The sequence below is a fragment of the Oryzias latipes genome, chromosome 14 (assembly GCF_053564925.1).
Source record: "Oryzias latipes strain Hd-rR chromosome 14, Olatipes_Hd-rR_3.1".
Lineage (NCBI taxonomy): Eukaryota > Metazoa > Chordata > Actinopteri > Beloniformes > Adrianichthyidae > Oryzias > Oryzias latipes.
In genome coordinates this window covers 2,180,647-2,203,349 of record NC_136250.1, presented here as the reverse complement: position 1 = coordinate 2,203,349, position 22,703 = coordinate 2,180,647, and the positions used below count along the sequence as shown (strand labels likewise).

At 41.5% G+C, this 22,703-nt stretch overlaps 1 protein-coding gene across 6 annotated transcripts in view; it reads left to right on the top strand.

Annotated features, from left to right (window-relative positions):
• The window catches only part of igsf9bb (immunoglobulin superfamily, member 9Bb), a 136,577-nt gene that overhangs the window by 90,194 nt on the left and 23,680 nt on the right, over window positions 1-22,703 (top strand). For 4 of the 6 annotated variants that reach the window (XM_078931067.1, XM_078931069.1, XM_078931066.1 and 1 more), the window contains exons 15-18: window positions 514-598; window positions 11,260-11,424; window positions 12,131-12,176; window positions 16,627-16,710. In XM_078931067.1, coding sequence (XP_078787193.1) covers window positions 514-598; window positions 11,260-11,424; window positions 12,131-12,176; window positions 16,627-16,710 — 380 coding nt within the window. The remainder of the gene's footprint in view (window positions 1-513; window positions 599-11,259; window positions 11,425-12,130; window positions 12,177-16,626; window positions 16,711-22,703) is intronic. The other 2 variants (XM_023962303.2, XM_023962302.2) reach the window with 1 other exon arrangement.

The window sequence follows — 22,703 nt, the reverse complement described above, 5'->3', positions numbered from 1 at the left end:
GTAAATAAAACAACAAAAGGAACGGCATATGTTTAGGGGTCAGAAGGGCTTTTATAGGATTACAAACTCTGTTACAAACTATCTATAAAATTGTCAAAGTACAGCATCTGTGTGATATTTTGCAAGGACATTCTCTGCAGCCTACAAGCTGTGACTCATATTGAATGTGGATTGTTTGCTGTTATTAAAACTCAAACGTTTAAGTTCTTTTAAGGGCTGCAGTTTTAAACAAGTTCTGAACATTGATCTCTCTGTTCTCCCGGTGATTTAATACATATATGCATCCAGGAAAAAGACATACATAAGGCAACTTTACAAATATATTTTAATAAAAAGTAGGAATGGTGGTTCGATCTGTGAATCGTTGGGCTTGATTTGTGAATTGAATCGGACCGCCACCTACGCATTGATCCACAGCCCGATTCACAACAAAAAGTGATCTCATCAGTTTGGTGAATACTTTTGGTGCAGTCATGTCTGTGGAGTAGTGAATCTTGTGTTTTTGCTTTCCAGGAGGCCTGGTATGAGTTTCGTATCATGGCTGTAATGGATGATACAATCAGCGAGCCCAGTAATGTTGTTGGAGTTTCGAGCACAGGTGAGCTTATCAGCATCTACTACACTGGCATTTCAGATGGGTGTCTCACAGAGTTGGATAGTAAAAGAAAACCCTACTGAAATTAATTTAACATCTAGATTGGGGCCTAATTTACTACAATCTTCAATGAAGTATAAGTGCTTTTTATTTTTGATTTCCAGGTGATTTATAAAGACAATATGCAAAGGATAATAGCAACAAATGAATATGGATTTAGTGTGCTATGGACTGTATACATTAATGAAGAGTGGAGAACTGAGGTGCTCACTGCGCCCTCCCCCTGACTGTCGTGACTGTCCACCGGGTTGCACTGTTCTCAGTCCGTTCCGACCGCATATCGCCGTGGGCGGAGATTGGCCCATATACAAGGGCGCAAGTGGTCTGCGGTGGTGTCGGCCACCCACCGACCCGTTTTAAAACACGGACCGAGTAGTCTAACAGTTAGTGTAAATTTGAGTATGCGTGTAGATCTGGATAAAATCCCAACCAAGCATCAGGGATGCATTGCATTTCCTAAATATGACGTATTTATTTATAAAAAAGCTTGAAATGTCTTTTATCTGTTGCATCTTGTACAAAAACATCAACACCGTGACCTGGGTCTGATTTTTGCAATGATCAGAGTTGTTTTCTTTTTAAAATCTGACCAAAATTAAGCATTTCATGGGCATCTCTTACAGATTTACAGACTTTTTCAGTATGGCGTCACTCTTTACGTATCTTGGACAATGGCAACAAGCATTTCTAGCAACATAACTCACTGGGTTAGATATCAAATTAGTTTAAAACCGAAAAATTATATGACTAAACTATAATAGTAGATTATCATGTTTTATACCATGGTCAAAGCTTGATTCTGATTGGCTGCTGGTTGTGCATTAAAAAATGATAATCCACAGTGATAACGCACGCCTAAAAAAGAAGTTCCGGTCACACAGCTTAAATGTTTTGTATCATCGTATCATTGGCTTCTTTAAGACAACCTTTATCTTCATCATCTGGACAAAAACAAGCGGTAAGAGCTGAACTTTCTCTCTGAACTGATGCTTTATTCAACCCGCCGTGACTATCAGCATAGATATGGCTTTCCGCTGCCGCAGTCGAGGTCGGTGCGTGTTGTCCTGTTACCTTGAAAGCTGAATATCTGTGGTGTTTTAATTTGCCTATATGCCAGAATTGATGTAACTGAGTTTGTAAATGCTTGTCACCCAAACCCTGAAATGAAGAGGATTATTGAAGTTCAATAGTCAAAGTGCTGTACAAGAGAAAACACTCCCTCTACCTCAAATACAAATATAAAAATGTAAAAATCTACTGTACTATAATGATAAAAGTAAGCAAATACAACTTTTACTATCTTTTGTTATTTTTGCATAAAAATGACATTCAAATAGACAATTTCATAGGCCTTTGAAAATAACAAGCTGGCATCTTTGGCTGATTTTTTTTTAACCTTAAGAGCATTTATCACTACATGTATCACTTCATCACAAACACCTTCCAGAATGTTACAGGTTACAGTTTTGGGGCACAGCCCTAATCGTTTATTACCAACTGTTTATTTGCAAAAAAAAAAAAAAAAAAAATGTATTAACCCTTGTGTTATCTTAGATGACCCCCCCCCCCCCCCCCCCCCCTTACATTGACGTGTTCTCCCTACCATGACAAAGGTGGATAAAGGTGGAAAGATTTCATGTAATCCATGGTCACCAGTGAAGATCACAAATTTATTGAAGAAAAAAGGTTCAGAGCACTGTTTAGTGGGTCTAGATGACCCACCCCCAATGTCAAAGTGCCTTGGACAGCACAAAGGTTACCATGAGATTTATATTTCAGTTGTGGATAAGTTCAAATTAATGCTATCAGTGCTAGTTTACGTTGCCATAAAGCAGTTTGACTTGCTTTCAAATTCAGCGCATGTTGACTTAAGATCATGACAATCACCCAAATAATTAGAATGAAGATCACCCGTGTTTGTTTTTTTAATTGACTGCACTACACTTCCATGCATTACTGCGGTTTCCAGACCCACAGAAACGGCCGTTGATACGGCTGCTGCAAAAATTATGACAGCAAGGCCGACAAATTTGGATGTATGAATGTGTGTCTTGGCTCGATTTAGCGAAACCGACTGCAATAGTCTGACTGAAATGTGTTTCTTTTTGGTTTGGAAATTCCCTGAAAGATTATGTAAAAAGTTAGAAAAAGTTATAGAAAACCATGTCCAAAAAAGTGTATGAACGCTGCACAAAGCCTTTTGTAAAAGGAATGAATTTTAGACTTGAAACATTGGATTGAGCAACTATACATTAGGACTTAAACACTGTCCATAGAACCTAACCTGACAGAATCAAATGTAAAAGGATTTATGCTAAAGTAACAAGCAAACATGTGTTTCTATGCAACTGGAATTGTCACTTTAAAAAGTTATAATAAATAATGAGTTATTTAACATTAAGGAGCAGTTACATTTATTTTTTATTACATTTAGTTACATGTACAAGTTATATCTGGCTCTTTGAGGACAGCCACTATGCTGATGTGGCCCTCAGCCACTGGGCTAAGGTCTTACTCACTGCATATCTGTAAATGGTAACTGGCATGATAAACATGTTGGCAAAATGTGTTTGTGTGTCTTGCCCAATGATGCATCAGCAGGAACTGGCAGGGGGAGCATCACACCTGTAATACTTTGATCAGATGTTAACTGATCCCCCTCAGCAACACTGAGACTCCAGATCAGCTGCATGTTCAGAGAGGCACAAATAATGGCAAAGTACAATATACTCAACACAGGCAAATATTTGGCCTTAAGCTGTGAACAAGCACACACAGTCACAAACTTACAGCAGCATAGCAATGTCATTCCTGGAAGGAGACTAATAGCTTAAACTCCAAAACATCTAACATGGGCTGTCACGCAGATGTCCTCATTCCTGATCCGATTCATCGTGGTCACTCCTCAGCATCTTCATCTCTGCTACCTGCAGCTTGAGTTCCTCTCATTTACGCACAGATACTTTGTCTTCTTTTGGCTGACCTTCATTCCTCTTTCCAGAGCATCCTTCAATTTTCTAGATGTTCCCTCACCTTCCCCCTGCTCCCAATACACGCTTGTGCGTGCCTGCATTTGCATGTGTGTGAGAGAGATTTTGTTTCTCTGTGTGTGTCTGTCAGCAATTCTGTTAAGAAATTAAACATAGACAGCATGCATGCTGCATACTGAATAGTGAAAAACGCTTTCTTGTTCACTCTAAAAGTAGTAAACCTAATTCTAGAGTAGTCAGGGCCTCACCATGAACCAAGAATGCTGTTTTGTTTCTGACAGAAGATTGAGAGGGTGATGTCTGACAGATTTACCTTCATGATCATTTGTAGGCAGTACATAATGTCAAATTGAAATAATTTGTCTTTATAGAATTTTATTTCAACCACAAAGAAAACATATAAATAAACATAAGAGTTAAAAAAGACAGCTAAAACAAAACGATGTGCTTGAAAAGCAGTGGGTAGAAGAAAAAAATCTTGTATGATCTCACCCTTTGTAACGACACCTCATATAGTGCATATGTCTATTTATAGTTTTTTCTTTCCTCAAAATATTCAAAATTACCTTCTGTAGAACACCTATGCAGAAGTGACATTTTTTTGTTTTTATTGATCATCTTTACTTTAAACCATTGTTGTAATATTGGGCTACATAAATAAAATGGAATTGAATACAAACAGCATGGAGTTAAAGTTGTGAGGCAGAGATGGCTGATGCGGTTGGTGCTCAGTCTCTCTAGAACCCAGCCTAATATCAGGCTTTCTGAGCAGACTGCAGCAGATCAGAGCTGCTACGTGTTGCAGAGGCAACTTTGCATTTTGCTCCCTCAGCATAGTTAAATTTAAGATCAATTTGCATGCAGGCTCCTTTGTGGCTCCCTGAAAAGTATGACATCATTGTTTTGCAAAGTCATGGTTCAATGAAAGTGCCTGCTATATACCAAAAATAGACCAACATGACTTAATCAGCAATCCTGCAGGTCTGATAGATTATAGATTCCAAGTTTAGACATTTGAAAAATGACTTATTGCTTGCCTTCAAGGGTCACAGAGTACACATCCCTGGTTTAACTAGCTTCTTGCTGCAGTAAGAGATGTTCCTGCAAACCTTGAATGAAAGAAATTATTCTGCTGCCCCCTACTGGTCATAATGTGGAACAACAGATAATCAAAGGCTCCTTCACATCTAAGTTGTGTAGCGTCAAGAATGACTGAGACTGAGCTGTATCGAATTTTTTTACCAACACTTTACATTTTGCTGTAATTTTTCCGCACCGAACCCTCAACCTACCAAAATTCAACAAGTCCTCAGAGAGAAGACAAGTTCAAGTCCAATTACAAACAGAATGTGATCGAGGAAAAATACGCTTGTTACAGCACTTGTGGTCTGACAAACCGCCATCGTCTTCTAATACATCTAAGACCTGGGCAGGGCCACAGGGGGACTGGAGCCCATGTCAGCCCAGCCATTCAGTCCTTTACAGCAGTGGTCTCCAACCTGAGCTGCAGACCAGTACCGGTCCATGGGACAGTTGGTACCAGGGACGCTGCTGTTACCAACTACTGTTAAATAAAATAAAATGAAATAAAAACATGCTTACATTTTTTTATTTTCTATATCTAATCTGATTTCAATGGAAGTTTTATTTTAGAAAACGGGAGTTTTTACAGAAAATCTGGATTTATTTATTTACATGGAAAGTTATTCCCACACACCAAAACAATAATGTGCAGTGGTGGACAACATTGTTGGTACCCCTCAGGTAAAGAAAGAAAGTCCACAATGCTCACTGAAATGACTCGAAGTGCTCAAAATTAACAATAAATTAAAATGTATTGAAAATTAAATATTCAAAATCAGCCATTACTTTTGAGTTGATGATTTACAGAATTATTTTAAAAAACAAACCAATGAAATAGGGCTGGACTAAAATGATGGTACCTCCATAAAAGACTGAGAACTAATTGCCCAGGGGGTCATGATGAACTCAGGTATGTCCTTTAATTGACATCACAGCTGTTTTCAAAGCCATAATCAGTCAGTCTGCCTATTTAAAAAGAGACAAATAGTCACGTTGCTGTTTGGTGAAAAGGTATGAACCACACTGAACATGGACAACAGAAAGGGAAGGAGAGAATTGTCCCAGGACATTAGAAACAAAGTTATAGACAAACATGGTAAAGGTAGAGGCTATAAAACCATCTCTAAGCAGCTTGACGTTCCTGTGACCACAGTGGCAGATATTATTCAGAAGTTTAAGACCCACGGGACAGTAACCAACCTCCCTGGACGATGGAAGAGGAACATTGATGACAAATGGAGGAGACGGATAGTTGGAACTGTATCCAAAGAGCCCAAAACAACCTCCAAAGACATTAAAGGTGAACACCTAGATCAAGGTACATCAGTGTCAGATCGCACCATTCCTCGTTGTTTGAGCCATAGTGGACTTCATGGGAGACGACCAAGGAGGACACCACTGTTGAAAGGAAATTAGAAAAAAGCCAGACTGGAATTTGCAAAAATGCATGTTGACAAGCCACAAAGCTTCTGGGAAGATGTCCTTTGGACAGAGGAGATTGCCTCAAAAGGTTGTGCAACAAAATATGAAGCTATGGGTCCATCATTTTAGTCCAGCCCTATTTCATTAGGTTGTTTTTTTTAAATAATTCTGTTTATCAACAACTCAAAAGTAATGGCTGATTTTGAATATTTAATTTTCAATAAATTTTAATTTATTGTTAATTTTGAGCACTTCAAGTCATTTCAGTGAGCATTGTGGACTTTCTTTCTTTACCTGAGGGGTACCAACAATGTTGTCCACCACTGTATAGTATTCAGCAAGCAGCTGTCTAATGTCATGAGGATGCTGCTAATAAAGTGGCTCAAATGGTGGATTCACATTTATTATATCTAGAAAATACCCGTTTTTGTGACCTTTTTTGTATTTATCCGTCTGATCTTAAATATCAGGCGAGGCTGAAGTTGGCGTCTGATTTTTTAGCTTCCACTTTGACAGTTATAGGTTTTTTTTTTTTTTTTTAACTTGTCCTGTCCAACAGCTAGGCAAACAGATGAGAGCTGAGGGCCTCTTGTGTTGGACATATTTTATTTTAACAAGAGGGGTTATTCATCTTCAGACAAACCAAAGGTATGTCTGAATAAACCCCTTTTGTAATTGAGGCCAAAATTTATTAATTTCAATCATGTTTGAAAATCTTTGGTGTTGGACCGGACGGAAAAGGAAAGAGGGGAAGAAGAGAGAGGGACGGTAGAGAGAGGGGGGGGTAGGAGGGTGATAATAGGAGGGGAAGGGGGGTAAGACCATGAAGCAGCATAGAGCAGACAGGTTTACTGGTTGTTTATCGTTACGGTACGGTTCAAATGTAGTACAAAAAGGGCGGGGCCTGTTCACACACACTCAAATATTATCAACACACCTGCTAGCCGCAAAAATGTCCACATGTCAACATGCACACAAAACAGATAGTGTTCACGAACGCATACCTATGCCTTTAAACCAACTAGTGTGAAATCTTTCATTCATTCAATCATGCAAACTATTAGTGCAAAGGTGAGCTAACACCTGTGCTCAGGTGAGTGTTTATGTTCTTCTAAAATGGATGGTGGAATGTGAAAAGGAGGACGAGCGCCCAGCCACCCCCACACCCATACCCCCGCCGCAGCAGCAGCGGCAGCCGGAGCCCCCCCAACGCCACACGGGAACAGGCAGGGAACAACCGCCCCCCGGGCGACCAAGACCGCCACCCAGGCCAGGGCCAGCAGGACCGCCGCGAGGCCCCCAGAGCCAGAGAGCAGGGAGGCGCAGAGGGAAAGAGAGCGCCGCCCCAGCCCAGCCAGGAAAGCAGCCCCCCGCCGCGCCGGAAGAGCCCAACGCAGGGCCCCACCGGAGAGGGACGCCCACAGCCCCAGACGAGCACCCCACCACCACCCAGGAGTTCCGGGCATCCCCCCGCCCCGACCCCAGGTACGAGCCAGGACCCCCCAAGGGAGACCCGCTCCGCACTCCAGGCAGCCACCCACCCGGCCCACGGTTGGTCCAGGTAGGAGCAAGGCAGGGGCCCGCCGCCCCCGCCCAGGAAGGGGGAACCCCGGGGAAAAAAGGGCGGCCCACAAGGGATGTTATAAATATGGCCCGACCAGGCTCGGCCATGTTGGAAGTTTGGCGGGGCCCAGCGCCCAGGGGCAAGGACCAGGACCCACCCCCCAGGGACACGAACACCCCCGGCTCAGGTGTAATATGAACCCCCCCACCGTGCGGAGAGAGCACCGCCGGGCCCAGGGAGCCGGCACCCAAGGGACACGGCCACCATCGCCAAGGGGCCCGCACCCCCCACCAGGGAAGGGGTAGGGGACAGATGGACCCAGGTCCCACCTTCCTTGTAAAATGTGTGTGCGTGTATGGGTGTTTGAGAGGGTGTTTGTGTGCATGTGTGTGTGTTTATGTTTGAATGTATATATTGAAGGGGGAGGGGTGTGTGTACTAAGGGGGGTGCAGTTAAAATTGGCGAGTAGGGCACTAAGGGGACATCTCCTGATTACTCACAGTGATGTCCCCTCACCCTCCACACCAAGGGGCCCTAAATGTCTAAGGTGCGGTTAAAATTGGCGGGTAGGGTGCCAGGAGGACATCTGCTGCTTGCTTGCAGTGATGTCCAAGCACCCCCCCTACCAAGGACCCTACATGTCTAAGGTGCAAATAAAACCGAAAGAGGGGGGGCCCACTCCATACGGCAACCATAGGAGGGGGGCCACTCCCAAGTAGCCCCCCCCCAAGGCGCATCGCAGGCTAGACCCCCCACCCCCTCACCCTAATATGAGGTTATATAAGGAAGGGGGTAAGTTGGGGACAGCTGGTAGACTGTCCCCCGGTGGTCAAACAGCCGTCCCCCAGCCCACCCCCAGCAAAGGGGCCAGGGCCACCCAGCCCAGGGGCCCACCCCCGGAGGCGCCGATACCCCAGGCCCGGCACCACCCACCCCACACAGAGAGAGAGGAGCCAGAAAGCGTCGCCCCCCCCCGGAGCAAGCCCAGGCCCCCACCCCCAGACGCCGGCCCTAGAAGAGCTCTGGTCAGGCCTCGACGGGACCGAGGAGGCCAACCGGCCGAGGCAACCACTGATTGCCTCAGCGGAGACCCCGACCCGCTAGCCCCCCCGACCCGTACTAATAATGGGCCCCCCCTCCCCCCCAGAACGCCCCCCCACAGGACAGGGCCGACAAGCCCCCCACCCCACCCCACCCCAGACCCCGCACCCGAAGCGGGTGACACCCAGAGCGACCGGGGGCCCCGAGAGGGTTGTCCCGTCCCAGAGCCAGGGAAGGGCCGATCCCAGCCCCAGGTGCAGATGGGCAGCCCATCCGGCGCCGCTGGGCCCCCCCCACCCGAGCAGGGCCCCCCGCCAACCCCCCCCAGCACAGGCAAAGGGACCACCCCCCCAAGCCAAGCCAGACCACCACCCCACCCCCCCACCACGCACCCCCACACCCAAGCCCAGAGGACCACGCAGCGCCCCAGCCCGCCCCACCCAGGCACCGGACCCGACCCCCCGACCAACGGAGCCCCCCACCGCCCCCGCCAGGCACCGGAAGCCCCGACCCCCACCCCAAACCACGGCAGAAGGGCAAGGAGCAGCGACGACCAAGCCCTCCACCCCCTAAGTCATGGAGTCAACCACAGGAGACCAGAGAGACTGAATTCTTTCAAAGTTACTTGAGCTTTGGGCTGACATTTTTTCCAAGCTGATATGATCAAACAGCAGATTTCTGTGTTGACTTATGTTTATATTTTTCTTGTTTTTCCAATTTATTAAAATAGTTTTTTTGGCAATACAAAGAGTTATGAAAATGATAGATGCTAATCCTTCTTCTATATCGATGGCACTCATGTCACCAAGCACACAAAGTGACGGTGAGGCAGTGATTGAAACCTTAAGCCAGACTGATAAATCGGCACATACCTGCTGCCAGAGAGCCTGGACAGGAGTGCAGAACCACAGTGCATGCATGTAATTGTCGGGTAGATTATTATCACAGTGCTCGCAAATGTCTGAGTTACTGAGACCCATCTTGAACATATTTTAATGGTTCTTACACCAAATCTACAAATAAAGTTAGAAGCCGCCGCAGATATTTTACGGATGAAGATGAAGATAAACTTAACCCTCAAAAGTTAAGAGAAACTGTAGGCAAAAACAAAAATCAGACACTCACTTGAGCCTTGTACAGTCCAGTCCATGAACGTATTAAACTAGTCTGTGGCCTGAAAAAGGCTGAGGACCACTGCCTTACAGGACCGCACACAGACCGACAAAGATGCTGAGTCTAGAGCTGCCATTCAAGAGGTATAGAGGAGAGCACCAAAGAGGAGGTTTCTCGATGCAGTGAAGGAAAACATGAAGGTAGCTGCTGTCAGAGTAGAGGATGCAGTAGAGTAGACAAGGTTAGATGGACGAAGCCAATTCACTGTAGTTACACCTGAAGAAAAAAGCTCAAAGGAAAAGAAGACAAAAACAGACATGCACTCACACATAAGGGAGGGTTTGGTGTCACCAATCAACCTGTAAAGCATGTTTTTGGACTCAGAGAGGAAGCCAGAGGAAAGTATGTACAGGGACACGGTCAAGGCTCCCAGCAGGGATTTGAACCAGGGCCTCCTGCTGTGAGGCATGAATGCTAACTACCTCACTGCAATCTGCAGCGTGGTAGTTAGTTAGTTTTTTGTTAAATATTTGTGATTTTCCTGAGCTCTTTTCCAACCCGGAAATAATACAACTGGATCTCTGAGGCTCCGCCCTTCTCTGTGTGTGGGTATCACCCATTTCATGACGTCATCCTACAGTCTGCCTTGGCAGTGTGTCTGCGTTTCTCCCACAGAAACAAACAACATCCGAACTTTTTGCAAAGATGGATGTGCATATTGTGCAAATAAAAGGAAAGAGTTTAGCCGATCACCACTGGCTCCACAGAGAAAGTGTGTGTGTGTTAGTCTGGGGGCGGAGCTGACAGCACAGACTCCTCCTGGAAGGGAGTCACTTTGTGACATCACAATGTAAGAACCAACTTGTTTTTGTGGATTGGGAGGGGCTGGTGCTCAGAGAGCAGGTTTTTAGAAGACTGATCAGAAATGCTTGAACTGATTGTCTTTTTGAGGAATAAACATTATCATACCCTTAAAAGCTCAAAAAATTTGTTTTGCATGATATAGTTCCCTTAAATGGAAAAATGTTGGGATTTGTTTTTTATATTATGGCCTGGTGGCCACAATATAAAATCATCAGCAGCACGAGGGTTAAAGTAATTTCCTTTGATCATCAGTGATTTAGTAAAAAGTCTCTTAGATTTGAAGTCACATCATGTCATTGGTAAATTATTAAAGCCTGACAGGGCAACACGCTCTTTCTAAAGGGACTCACAGCTATTCAAACAGTGTAATTAGCCATTATTCAGGAGAAAGAAATGCATGCTGACATAAGATTTAGTTTGGAGGATGCTACATCATCAGTGTAATAGCATACACAAGCTGACAGCACCACCACTTTATCATTGTGGTAATACTTTCTCAACATTTTATTATGATTCCCATCTTCCAGATTTCTTCCCCCCTCCAGAAATGGTGGATGAGCGTGGACTGACTCGGCCTGTCGTGGCTGGCATTGTGGCCACCATCTGCTTCCTCGCAGCAGCCATCCTGTTCAGCACAATGGCTGCCTTCTTTGTCAACAAGCAACGCCGGAAGAAACTCAAGAAGAAAAGAGGTGGGATGAAATATTAAAAGATCTTTTGCAACACAGCGTTTAACAAAGGCTGCAGTGCTACTATTAGAAAACTAACACGTCTTTCTGGTAAAAGCAGGATAATGCTCAAAAACGGCATCTAAAAAAGCAAAAGCTGTTAAGCTTTAAAACTGGGGTGTCCCAAACGTGCACCCTGCAGGCCAAATCAAACCCGTATACAGGCTTAATCCAGCCTGTGAAATTATTATGAAAGTATAAACGTGATTTTGAATGTATCAATAAAATAAACCGCTGCTCCAATTGAATCCAATTGACAGTGGAACAGCAGTTGTATTAAGCAAGTGCAGCCATGAGCTACTTTGTTTGCCCGCCATATTTATTATGGCTTCTACTTTTAACATTTCCTCATGTCACCCTCCAGTTTATAAGCTTGAAGTGAAGAAACTCCTAACTCCTATGATCTACTAGGATGGCACATTGTAAATCACTTCACAAGCAAAACAGGTTATTTTCTTAAAAAGCCACTATAATACAAGGAATAGAATCCTTTAAATGTAAAAAAAACTCAAGAGACTTAGTAGTATTAATGAAAATATTTATTTTAAATAAGAAAACATGTTTTGTCTATGCATTTAGTCGTCATATATAATTATATATAGAGTATTTTCTGCTTGGAGCAGCTTTGTTCCTTTTTAAAAAAAAATTCTCTGTCTGTGCTGTTCTCCAGATCCTCCTCTTTCTTTAACCCACTGCAGAAAAAGCATGGAAACTCCGTAAGTAACACACAACAACATAAATGCACCTCTGCTTTGTTTGAACATATCATTTTAAAATGGTTAAGAATTCCCCCTGCTCTCCTCTTATTTTTTAAATAACTCAAACCCTAAAAACAATTAAAAACACTCAAACAATCCAGTGCTTCTCAAATACGTGATGCGATGCCGGGGGTGGCACGCAGTAGTAGTGGTTTTAGGCACAGGTAGTACGGGCAATTGCTCGGGGCGCAAAAGGGGGTGTGCAGTGTCAGCGGCTCAGTGCTTGGAAGGAAATCTGCCCCACTATTAGTTTACTGTTATCTTTTTTATGATAGAGTTTGTAAGAGCCTGAAACTGTGAACTGCTGTCCCTGCAGCTGCTCCTGTCACACGCGTGTGTGAGAACGAAGGGGGAGGGGTAGTGGGCTCAGGCTGCCAGGTGAAACCTGCACGCGGAGCGCTGCCTAGATTGTGCAACACCAGGATCATCACATGCCTTTAGATGACTCAGCTCATGCTAATAATGTCATTCTTTATGAACTATTGTAGACATTTTGATGACGTCTTTATTTTCCATCAATGTATTTTTTACTTCTGCCTGTCGTTTAGTTGGTGTCAGTATTTGACATAAAGACGGCAGGTAATGCAGGAAAACAGCTGCACTTTATGACATCATAGATAAACAATCCATCATTTAGAAAAAAAACAGCACAATGTTTTTATCTATTTCTTCAGACTAAAAACGTTAAATATATTGGTGCTGCTGTGTTAATGTTTCAGATCAATTTACATCTAATATTATTTATTAATTGAATTATTTTTCTCACCATCAAATGGTTCAGTTGGTCAAAATGTTTCTAGTTTAAATAATGAATGACAGATTTTTTTTTATTTCAGGCACTTTAAGCTTCTTTTCTGTTTTAGACTAGAACAGGGTTCCTGTGGCTAAATAAAGGTAATATTTGTTGAAAGTGGATTTATATAATTTTTTTCTTTTGTTATTGTTAGAAGATGCAATTTCAGGTATACTTACACAATATATAGATACTAACCTAATATATTGTCACCGCGAGAGTGTGTGTGTGGGTGGGGGGTGGGGGGGGGGGCATTTTCCTTTTCCTAGTGGGCACTAGTAAAAAATAATTGAGAAGCACTGCTGGATGGTCACATGTCTTTGCTGAATTCAAAGTGTTTCCACAGATTGGACTGGAATGATGGACTGATGGAATGATGTTTTTGATGACATCACGTGTGTGTTGTCTTCTGATATGTACTTTCGTTTTTACCTCATAGTAGAATAAATCCACCATGTCTCAATCCAAATTGTATTTTCCAATATCAATGTAATCGATTTATTTATTTTGAAAGGAATGTATAATGGTAGAGGCCGATTTGATCAATAACTTTCCTCAGACAGATGGATGTGGTTGGATTTTATGATATAAATTGATTAATCAATTAGGTCGATTAATCATTATACCCCTATTTTTTTTTAACCAAACCATGGTTACTGGGAAGAACAAGGAAAACTGCTGAACATTTCTCCCTTGTCTCTGCTGAGTGTATCACAATTGTGCATGTACAGATTGTGATTGAGCTCCAATGGCTTTCATATCTATAATAATCAAAATGTTGAATGCACCAATAGCAGTCAGGTGTGTCCATGTTCCTTCCTCTTTTGAAAGTAGGCAAAAATGTTCGGAACATTGTAAAGGGGCATCTTACTACTGCATGATTTAGCTCTAAATGCTTTATTTCATCAGGAGTAATGTCAACAGAATGCTGCTTGAAAACTAATTAACTATTCATGGTGTGAAAATGTTCTTTGGGTTAAGAAAATCTTTAAACTCACAATTTGTTAATCTGTCATCTCTGACACTATCAGCTCTGTTTTTTCGAGCAACTGCATAGAAACAAAAATCACAAGAAAGCATTGAAATTAGCAAATATTTTCACTTCCAATCATGTAGGGGTATTTAGCTATAAAAAAGTGTTTTCATAACGCTTTGTTTCATTCTGGAAAAGTAATGCAAAACTCCAGCCTAATCACAGTCAATTCCCATTTCTTGGAACGAGCATCTACTGCTCGTGGTCCATGTTTACAGCATGTTTACAGTCCTTATCTGTCATTGAAAACGAAGAAAACTCCTGTTTCAAATGGATGATGTCATTTCTTGGTTATGCTTGAGAACTGAAGCAATGCGTCGTGAACTTAGTTCAATCTTTTCGAAATATCAAAAGATATTCAAACACACTGCAAAATGTGATCTGAAACTTGCTTGAGGCTCACAAAAAATGTCATACATTTCCTCACATAACCTCTATAACCCATGGAAACTAAGTTGGGAATAGTTCAGGATATTATAAGCAGGTTAGAGATAATTCTGTCAAACTCACTTTTTCAACATGTTTGCAATTCTAGCAGCCCAAGAACAAGTTGCCCTGATTTGACCTGCTGCCAGGTGTAACAGTGAACACATAGATGAAGGCACACAGAGATCCTCACACAGTTTGGTTTATTTTTTGTAGTTCATTTTAATCTGCTCATGTTGTCATTTTCTATCTAAGCTGTGTCGCTCAGTAATAATAAACCTGACTGACATTGTACTGTTGTCATCGCATTATGGTCCAACAAGATCCATAGCTAGTGTCACTTGGAAGTAGAGAGGTCTCAACAGAAGCTTTCTTGCCCATCAGAGCCTTTGGGTGTATAATAGACCACATGCTGAACAGTTAAAGGAACAGAAAATACTGAAGATGTTAAACTGAAAAACAAAAATTGTACTATGTTTCTAAACTTTCAATTGGCTAAGTAATTAGCTACTTAAAAGTCCATATCAGTTACAAGGTTTAAATTTAATTGTCTGCTCAAAATGTTTGGCCTCTTGTTCTTATTCATATAGTTTGAAACTTTACTTAGAACCTTGTCAAAATTCATGCAAAATGCAAACTCATGCAATTTCTATACTGGTTTTAAGATTTTGATCAGGATTGGAAAAAAAAGCCCACCCAGGGGACTTGCATGACCCCCCTGTTTTATTCTTGAAGCTATTTTTCCTTCCAAGTCAAGGTCACACTCTCCACACATGAGCAGCAGTTGTAACTGTGTGATTCTTCCAGGTGGTCTGGTATACTTAAGCTTTGGTTTGCGAATGAGAACGCTGTGTTCAAAACAGTAACTATATAAGAGAACTGGACTGAGTGACCCCTCCCCCATCCAAACAGGAAGTACCCATTTGCTCCAAGAAGCGAAATTCCCTTAGATTTCTATGGAGAAATCAACAGCTAAAGCTTAGTCATTCCATCTTCTCAGATAGCTTTTTTAACATCTTTTTTAAAATACTCTTTTTTTCCATTATATGTTTCTATATTGCAAGTTATTCAAGTTATAAACTAACCAATCAGATTCCCTCAGTAAAAGCACCTGGCGCCTGCTGGCCCCCACCTTGAAAATTCCAAACTTTAGATTGACAGATTCTCCTGGCCCACCTTCAGTGTGGGTGTGGACTTCCAACAAGCTCACTCCTGACTGGTAACACTGGCTGCCCTAGAAACCTTGACTCAGACCGACTTGCACCAATCACTGTTTGCTAACTTTGTCTGGCTCCAAGTGGCAGCATCTGTATGGCGGAAAAATGGCAACAGAATTGGCTTTATTTAGCTGGAGGCATTTTCTATGGGTGACGTCAAACTTGCTCTTTTCAGTTCTCTTATACAGTCAATGGTCCAAAATAAACCAAACCAGCAATGACCACCTATTTAAACTGAGTTCAAGACCATCCCAGTGTTGAGGTAACCTAAAAGAAAACTTCTAACAAGTGTTCATAATAACCCCTGGAATGACATTTACAGTGGTCCCCCGTTAACCACAGGACTTATGTTCTGAAAATAAGCTGCTACAAAGTATTCAGCTCTATTTTTCATAATAATTATACATTTTTAAGGCAGCAAAACCCCCCACCACACACTTTTTCTTTAACAGACATAAATATTTTCACACTTTTCTCTTTTGTTTAAGCTCTCTCAAAGTTGAAACCTATTTTAGAAAAAAAACTTTTACAGTATCAAATAATCACAGCTCATGTAAATTTGCCAAGATGAAGACATTTTGTACTTTACAGGAAACATGACACGGAGGAGATTGACAGATAATGGTCTACAACCAATCAGGACTTATATTTAATTAGAATTTAGCAACCGTGTTGGTTCAAGGGACCACTGGAAAATGCCCAATGAAGCTAACTTTCTTAATGCTAGCAACAGCAACATCACACAGTGGTTATTTTGGAAAAAGATTCTTGGCACTAAAATGCTTTTCCCACCTGAGCAAACACTTGTCCACTGTATTGTAAAGCTTTACTGTTTATTGCTGCTCTTTTTGTTTTTTTTAACAGACTTCTTATTGGCAGGCCTCGTCTTTACTTGACATCCTCAGCACTCCTTATTTTCTGATTTCCACATTTTTACAGGAGTCCCCTTAGTTTCTTTCCCAGTGTCAAGCCGCACTGGGAAGGGCTGGGCGCACTCTACCAACAGCAGTCCTCCAGTTATCAGTGAGTGTGCTAGATTTTGCACACCACCCCCTTTTACACTTTGTTGCAGGTCCTGTAAGTCCTGGTCTGTCTGCATGTTCCTAGTCACTTGTCCTCACAAGACAACAACAATACTGGTGTCATTCCTCCTAAATCTTAAAAATACTTAAATGCGTTTGTCAACTGAAACAATTCATGTTGTAAAGAAGGACTCATAAAATGTTGAGTCATATTGTTCAAATGAATAAAGGTAAGGACACAAGTTATACAATTCTAAGCTGAATTTTTAACACAACATGAAGTAAATATAATAAAATTTAAGTAGATTAAAATTGATTTAGTCTTGAAAGCTTGTATGTGAGAAACCTGCTGTTCTGGACTGCATCACAACATTGATATACAGTAGATATACAGGTCTGTGTGATGTGTGCAAGAACAGTTTAGAAATCTTTGACAACATTAGAGTGTAAAGTTTTGTTCACATTTATCAATACAAAAAATGTAAAGCACACATTTTAAACACGCACTTTCTGTTGGCACATTACTGACTGCTTCTTTGTCCAGAAATTGCCTCGGTTAATAAAAAAGGTGGCAGGTTGAAAAAAATAAATGGAGCCATTTTCAGCATGTGTGAGAATGACTTGACCTGTGAGTGTCTGGTCCACAGAGGGTACTGTTCCGTGGCCTGTGGCACTGTAGGCATTGCAGGTTGTGGGTTAGATTCTAGGTTCAGTCACAGCCAGGTTTTTTTTTTTAAATCATGAGACCTAATCGATTAAAACCTTAAAAAAATGTTTCCAATTTTGTATATGATCACTGTTTGTTTATTTATTAAATACTTTACAATGTTCCTTTCTGCTGATTATTAGACAAATAAGACAGAACGTGGGTAATACACTGTGCCAAAAAATGATGATCGTATATCAATGCTGCAAAGGATAATTCTGCATTACGGCTAATTGTCAAACCCACTGCCTGTAGGTATGTGTTATATTTATGCAACCATAGTATCACCTTTTACGTTACACAAGAAAAGCCAAGCAGGTGCCTTCATTGAAAGCAAGTGCTTCAGAGAGGCATTGTGGGTTTTGGTGTCCAAGGACCCAGTGGTGACAGTGTTGCAGCTAGACTGGCAGGGCACAACAAAGGCTGATAGGTTGGTCCAGTTAGATCAATAACAAAAAGTTATAACATAGTGATGAAAGCCTTACCCAAAAGCAGTGATGAGGTTTGGGGTTTGTGAGACACCTGACTTTTTGGTTTTACATACGTATGCTCTGCCCTGGGACAGACTGGCGATCTGTCCAGGATGTCCCCTGCCTTTGCCTACCGAAAGCCTTGTGACCCCAAAAGGGACAAAACGGGTTTAGAAGATGAATGAATAAGCCTATGCTCCCAATATATTTCTCAACTATTGATTGTGTTCCCTAACTTAATCATCCTTCTTTTCAATATAAACACTCACCAGCCACTTTATTAGGTAGACCTTTAATGGCCAATCACATGGTAGCAACACAATGCATTTAGGCATGTGGACATGGCCAAGACGGTCTGCTGTAGTTCAAACCGAGCATCAAAATGGGGAAGAAAGGTGACTAAAGTGACTTTGAACGTGGCATGGTTGTTGGTGCCAGATGGACTGGTCTGAGGATTTCAGAAACTGCTGATCTACTGGGATTTTGACCCACAATCATTTCTAGGGTTTCCAGAGGATTGTCTGAAATAGAGAAAACATCCAGTGAGCTGCAGTTCTGAGGGCGGAAATGCCTTGTTGATGCCAGAGGTCAGAGGAGAATAACCAGACTGGTTCCAGATAAAAGAAAGACAACAGGAACTCTAACAACCACTGGTTCCAGACGAGGTCTGCAGAAGAGCATCTCTGAACACACAACACCTCCAACCTTGAGGCAGATGGACTTCAACGGCAGAAAACCACACTGAGTACCAGTCCTGTCAGCTAAGAACAGGAAACTGAGGCTACAATTCACACAGACTCAGCAAAACTGGACAATAGAAGATTGCTCTGATGAGTCTCTATTTCTGCTGTCACATTTGGATGGAAAGGTCAGAATTTGGCGTCAACAACATGAAAGCATAGATCCATTCTGCCTTGTATCAATGGATCAGGCTGGTGGTGGTGGTGGTGAAAAGTGTGGGAGATATTTTTCTTGGCACGCTTTGAACTCCTTAGTAACAACTGACCATGGTTCCAACACCACAGCCTACCTGAGTATTGATGCTGACCATGTCCATCCCTTTCTGACCACAGTGGACCATCTTCTCATGGCTACTTCCAGCAGGATAAGGCGCCATGTCATAAAGCTGGAATCATCTCAGACTGGTTTCTAGAACATGACAATGAGTTCATTGGACTCAAATGGCCTCCATAGTAACCAGATCTCAACCCAATAGAAAACCTTTGGGATGTAGTGGAACAGAAGATATTTGTATCATCATGTGGAGCCAACAAATCTGCAGCAACTGTGTGATGCTGTCATGTCAATATAGACCAAATTCTCTGAGGAATATTTCCAGAACATTGTTGAATGCTGCCAAGGATTAAGGCAGTTCCGAAGGCAAAAGGGGGTCCAACCCGGTGTACCCAATAAAGTGGCAGATGAGAGTATAATAGGTATTGGGCCAAAGAGGAATGTAAAATGTATGGATGCTACAGACCTCAATGGATGCACGGTCTCTTTCTTACACACAAAATGTACACAGTTCTTGGCTATACTTCTAAATGAAGTCCATTCGCCTCTTTCTCTGGATAAGAATCACCATGACTTTGGTTTAAAAGTGCTCCTCCTTTTAGTTTTATAAGCAATTTAACTTTGTTTTTGATTGAACATCCTGTTTTAAGAAATCTTGGAGCTGAATTATTACATCTGTCTTTCTTACTGTTATTTAGAAAGTAAGGACATAAGCGAACAATTTTTTTTCTATAGCGTAGAGAAACTTGTGACTAAAGCATTACATTGTTAGCATAGACATTGTAAGCAAAAGGCATACATACACTCAACCTAATTTGTAGGGGATTGCACAATCTTACATGAGGCAGAGCTTAGTGCTGCCTCATCTTTGCGCCTACGCTGTGATTGAACAGAAGATACAAATATACAGCAATTTTGATAATAAAAATTATTGGAATTATTAAAATCATGCAGAAATTGCATTTGTATCACATATCGCTGGACAAATACTTATTATATCAATAGGATGATGGCAGGTCAGTGCTTCACCTGCCTCCCCTGACTCAATTTCCCAGCTCGTAAGAAACAGCAGAAAACATTTTTCTGCATGTTGTTTAAGTGCTCTCTACGACCTGTCACTCGTAAGGGCAGGTGTGAATAAGGCTTAAAGTCAAAGGAATAGTAACTGCTTTCTAAATATAGACACTAATGGCAACTAAGTGCAGTCTGACCCGTGGTGAACTACAAGTGGGTATAGGATCCATTTGGGAGAGGCCACAGTCAACCTCCATAGGAACCAAGCCAAAACAAATGTAATAAACAAAAAAAAACTAAGAACCAAACCATGACAGACTTTGCAAAACTTTATCATGTAACTGTGCTCATTTATCATTTTTCTGGAAAGCCAAATTTTAAGAGGACAAGAAACATATTCAAATTTTCTGTAAATTATTTTAGCATGTAAAAACTGTACACAGAATCTTTTCCTGATGTTTCAGGGCTTTTTTTAAAATAAAACTACTGATATTTTTTTCTATCCACTCTAGTTGTTAAGTTTTTATCCATATTTTCCAGAAAATCAGGACTAATGATGGGCTAAAAATATTAAAAAACGTGAAAAGCAGTCATGTCTCTGGTTAAAGAATGACTAAAAAGTCATGTTCAGCAGCAGAGAAAAATACAAGGTAGGAGTGTAAGACTTAGTGGTGAGATGTGCTATGTTGGGTTTTGAGCTCCTCCTAGAAAGACTGACAGATGAGGTTAGACAGGAATCTATGTGGATCATGATGTTTGCAGATGACTTTATCATCTGTAGTGAGAGCAGGAAGCAGGTGGAAGAACATCTTAGAGAGGAGGAAGTTTGCTCTGGTCAGAGGCTCAAAGACAAGAGGCAGAGCTAAAGGTAGCAGAGATGAAGATGTTGAGGTTTGGGAGAGACAAGGATGGATCAGGAATGAAATCATCAGAGGAACAGATCATAGTAGATGTTCTAGAGATAAATGCCAGGAAACAGATGGAGATGGTCTGGAAATGTTGAGAGGAGGAACAGAGAAGATGATTGGATGCAGCTAATTTACAGAGTTGCTATGACAACGCTGCGTCATTTAGCACGAGCTACAAAATCCTGTCTTACAAGCACAAAATAATGTGATAGCCCCAGCTACTTCTGGTCCGGCTTTTCCCACCGTTATGTGCCGAAAAAGAATTAAACTTTCCCAGAGTGTAACATCAACAACACAAATCTAATAACATTGGCTTAGAGCTTTCATTTGTTAGGTCTTAAACCTGAAAAATAAAAACGAGTCTCAGAGCAGGAATGAGGAGGACTCGCTTTGTTTCTAAACAGAAACAGGAAGTTGATCTGTCTTCAGCCACCTGGAGGCGCTGCTGGAGTGCCCAAGTTCTCATAATGCAGTTCCCTTCTTTTCTCTTTTTCTCACAGGCTAAATTAATAAAAAATAATTATTGTTATTACTATAGAATAATGGCTGTTACTATAAAAATAAATACCAAATGTGGATGCACATAATTGGGATCATCAAATTAGAGTACCTTTAAAAAGTCTGTATCCTGTACTAATTTGTTTTATTTTCTGCTTCTAAAAATGTTACAATGATCAAAAAAAAAATCATAGTAGCTATACAATGATTACAAATAAGCATTTTCCTGCGCAGTCATCACTGTTTTTTTAAGAGAACTTTGATATTTCTTCAAAGTATTGCTTTATATTTAGAAAATGTAAGGTATTCAGTCAATGCAAAATCAGAAGTTTATATACATATTTAGAATCCCACTCTGATCTCTTATACTTAAAATACTTTGTGAATGATGCTTCGATAAATATCTTCAAAGCTTACCCAGTGTTGTTTTTAAATATGATTTTGATGTTTTAGCCAAAATAAAAAAATAAAAGAATCCACGTTGCATTCTAGGACATAGTTTCTGTAGAGTTCATTAGAAATTCACCTCTGAGTTGTAGGCGGGACCATTGGTACGCAGTAAGCTGCCCCCCACTTTCCATCATTCATTTGTCTACACTCTCCCATTAGCTTACAGCCGCTCAAAACCCGAACCTAACATTACCAGTGCAACCAAAATGGTTAGCAATATCAGAACTATCCAGTCGTACAGTTTAGATCCAGATGCCTGCTAGGACGAGGAAAACATAGACGTAAAATGGTAAGTGGCGTACTTATATAGTGCTTTACTCTCTTCTTAGGAGGACCAAAGCGCCTCACAGTCCCGTTCACACACACATGCCGACTCTGTTGCCCTAACACTAGAGCCAACCTATAACCACCAGGAGAATTGTGAGGTTCATTATCTTGCCCGAGGAAACTTCAATACATGGGCGGGAGTTGAACCTACAACTGAACCTGTGTAAGATGGCTGCCCCGTACATGGATCTATTACTCTGCAGGTGGATGCTTTGGAGCGGGGCAGGGAGCTGCTGGTCCACCCATCAGTCTGTACATCACAACTAGAAGCTTTTTCCAACAGCACTGTTTTCGTCTGCTTCTGATTCATAAAGATTTGAACAAAGAAATCCAATGCAATGCAATTTTTAAACAAATATTCTTTTTACATGTCCTCCATCATAAGAAAAATGCTACAAGAACTTGTTAAGAGCACCAAAAACGCAATATTCATTGTAGAAGGTCTTTAATGTTCAGTGCTTTTTTAAGCACATATCTGTAGCCAGTGATCTGAAATATTTAATTAACAAATTTAAGTTTTTGATCTATAATTACTTCAAAGAACTTTAAGCCAGATTGTTGTTGTCAGTTTTGTTTCAAAGTCTTTGTAATGGAGTTAACCTGCAGT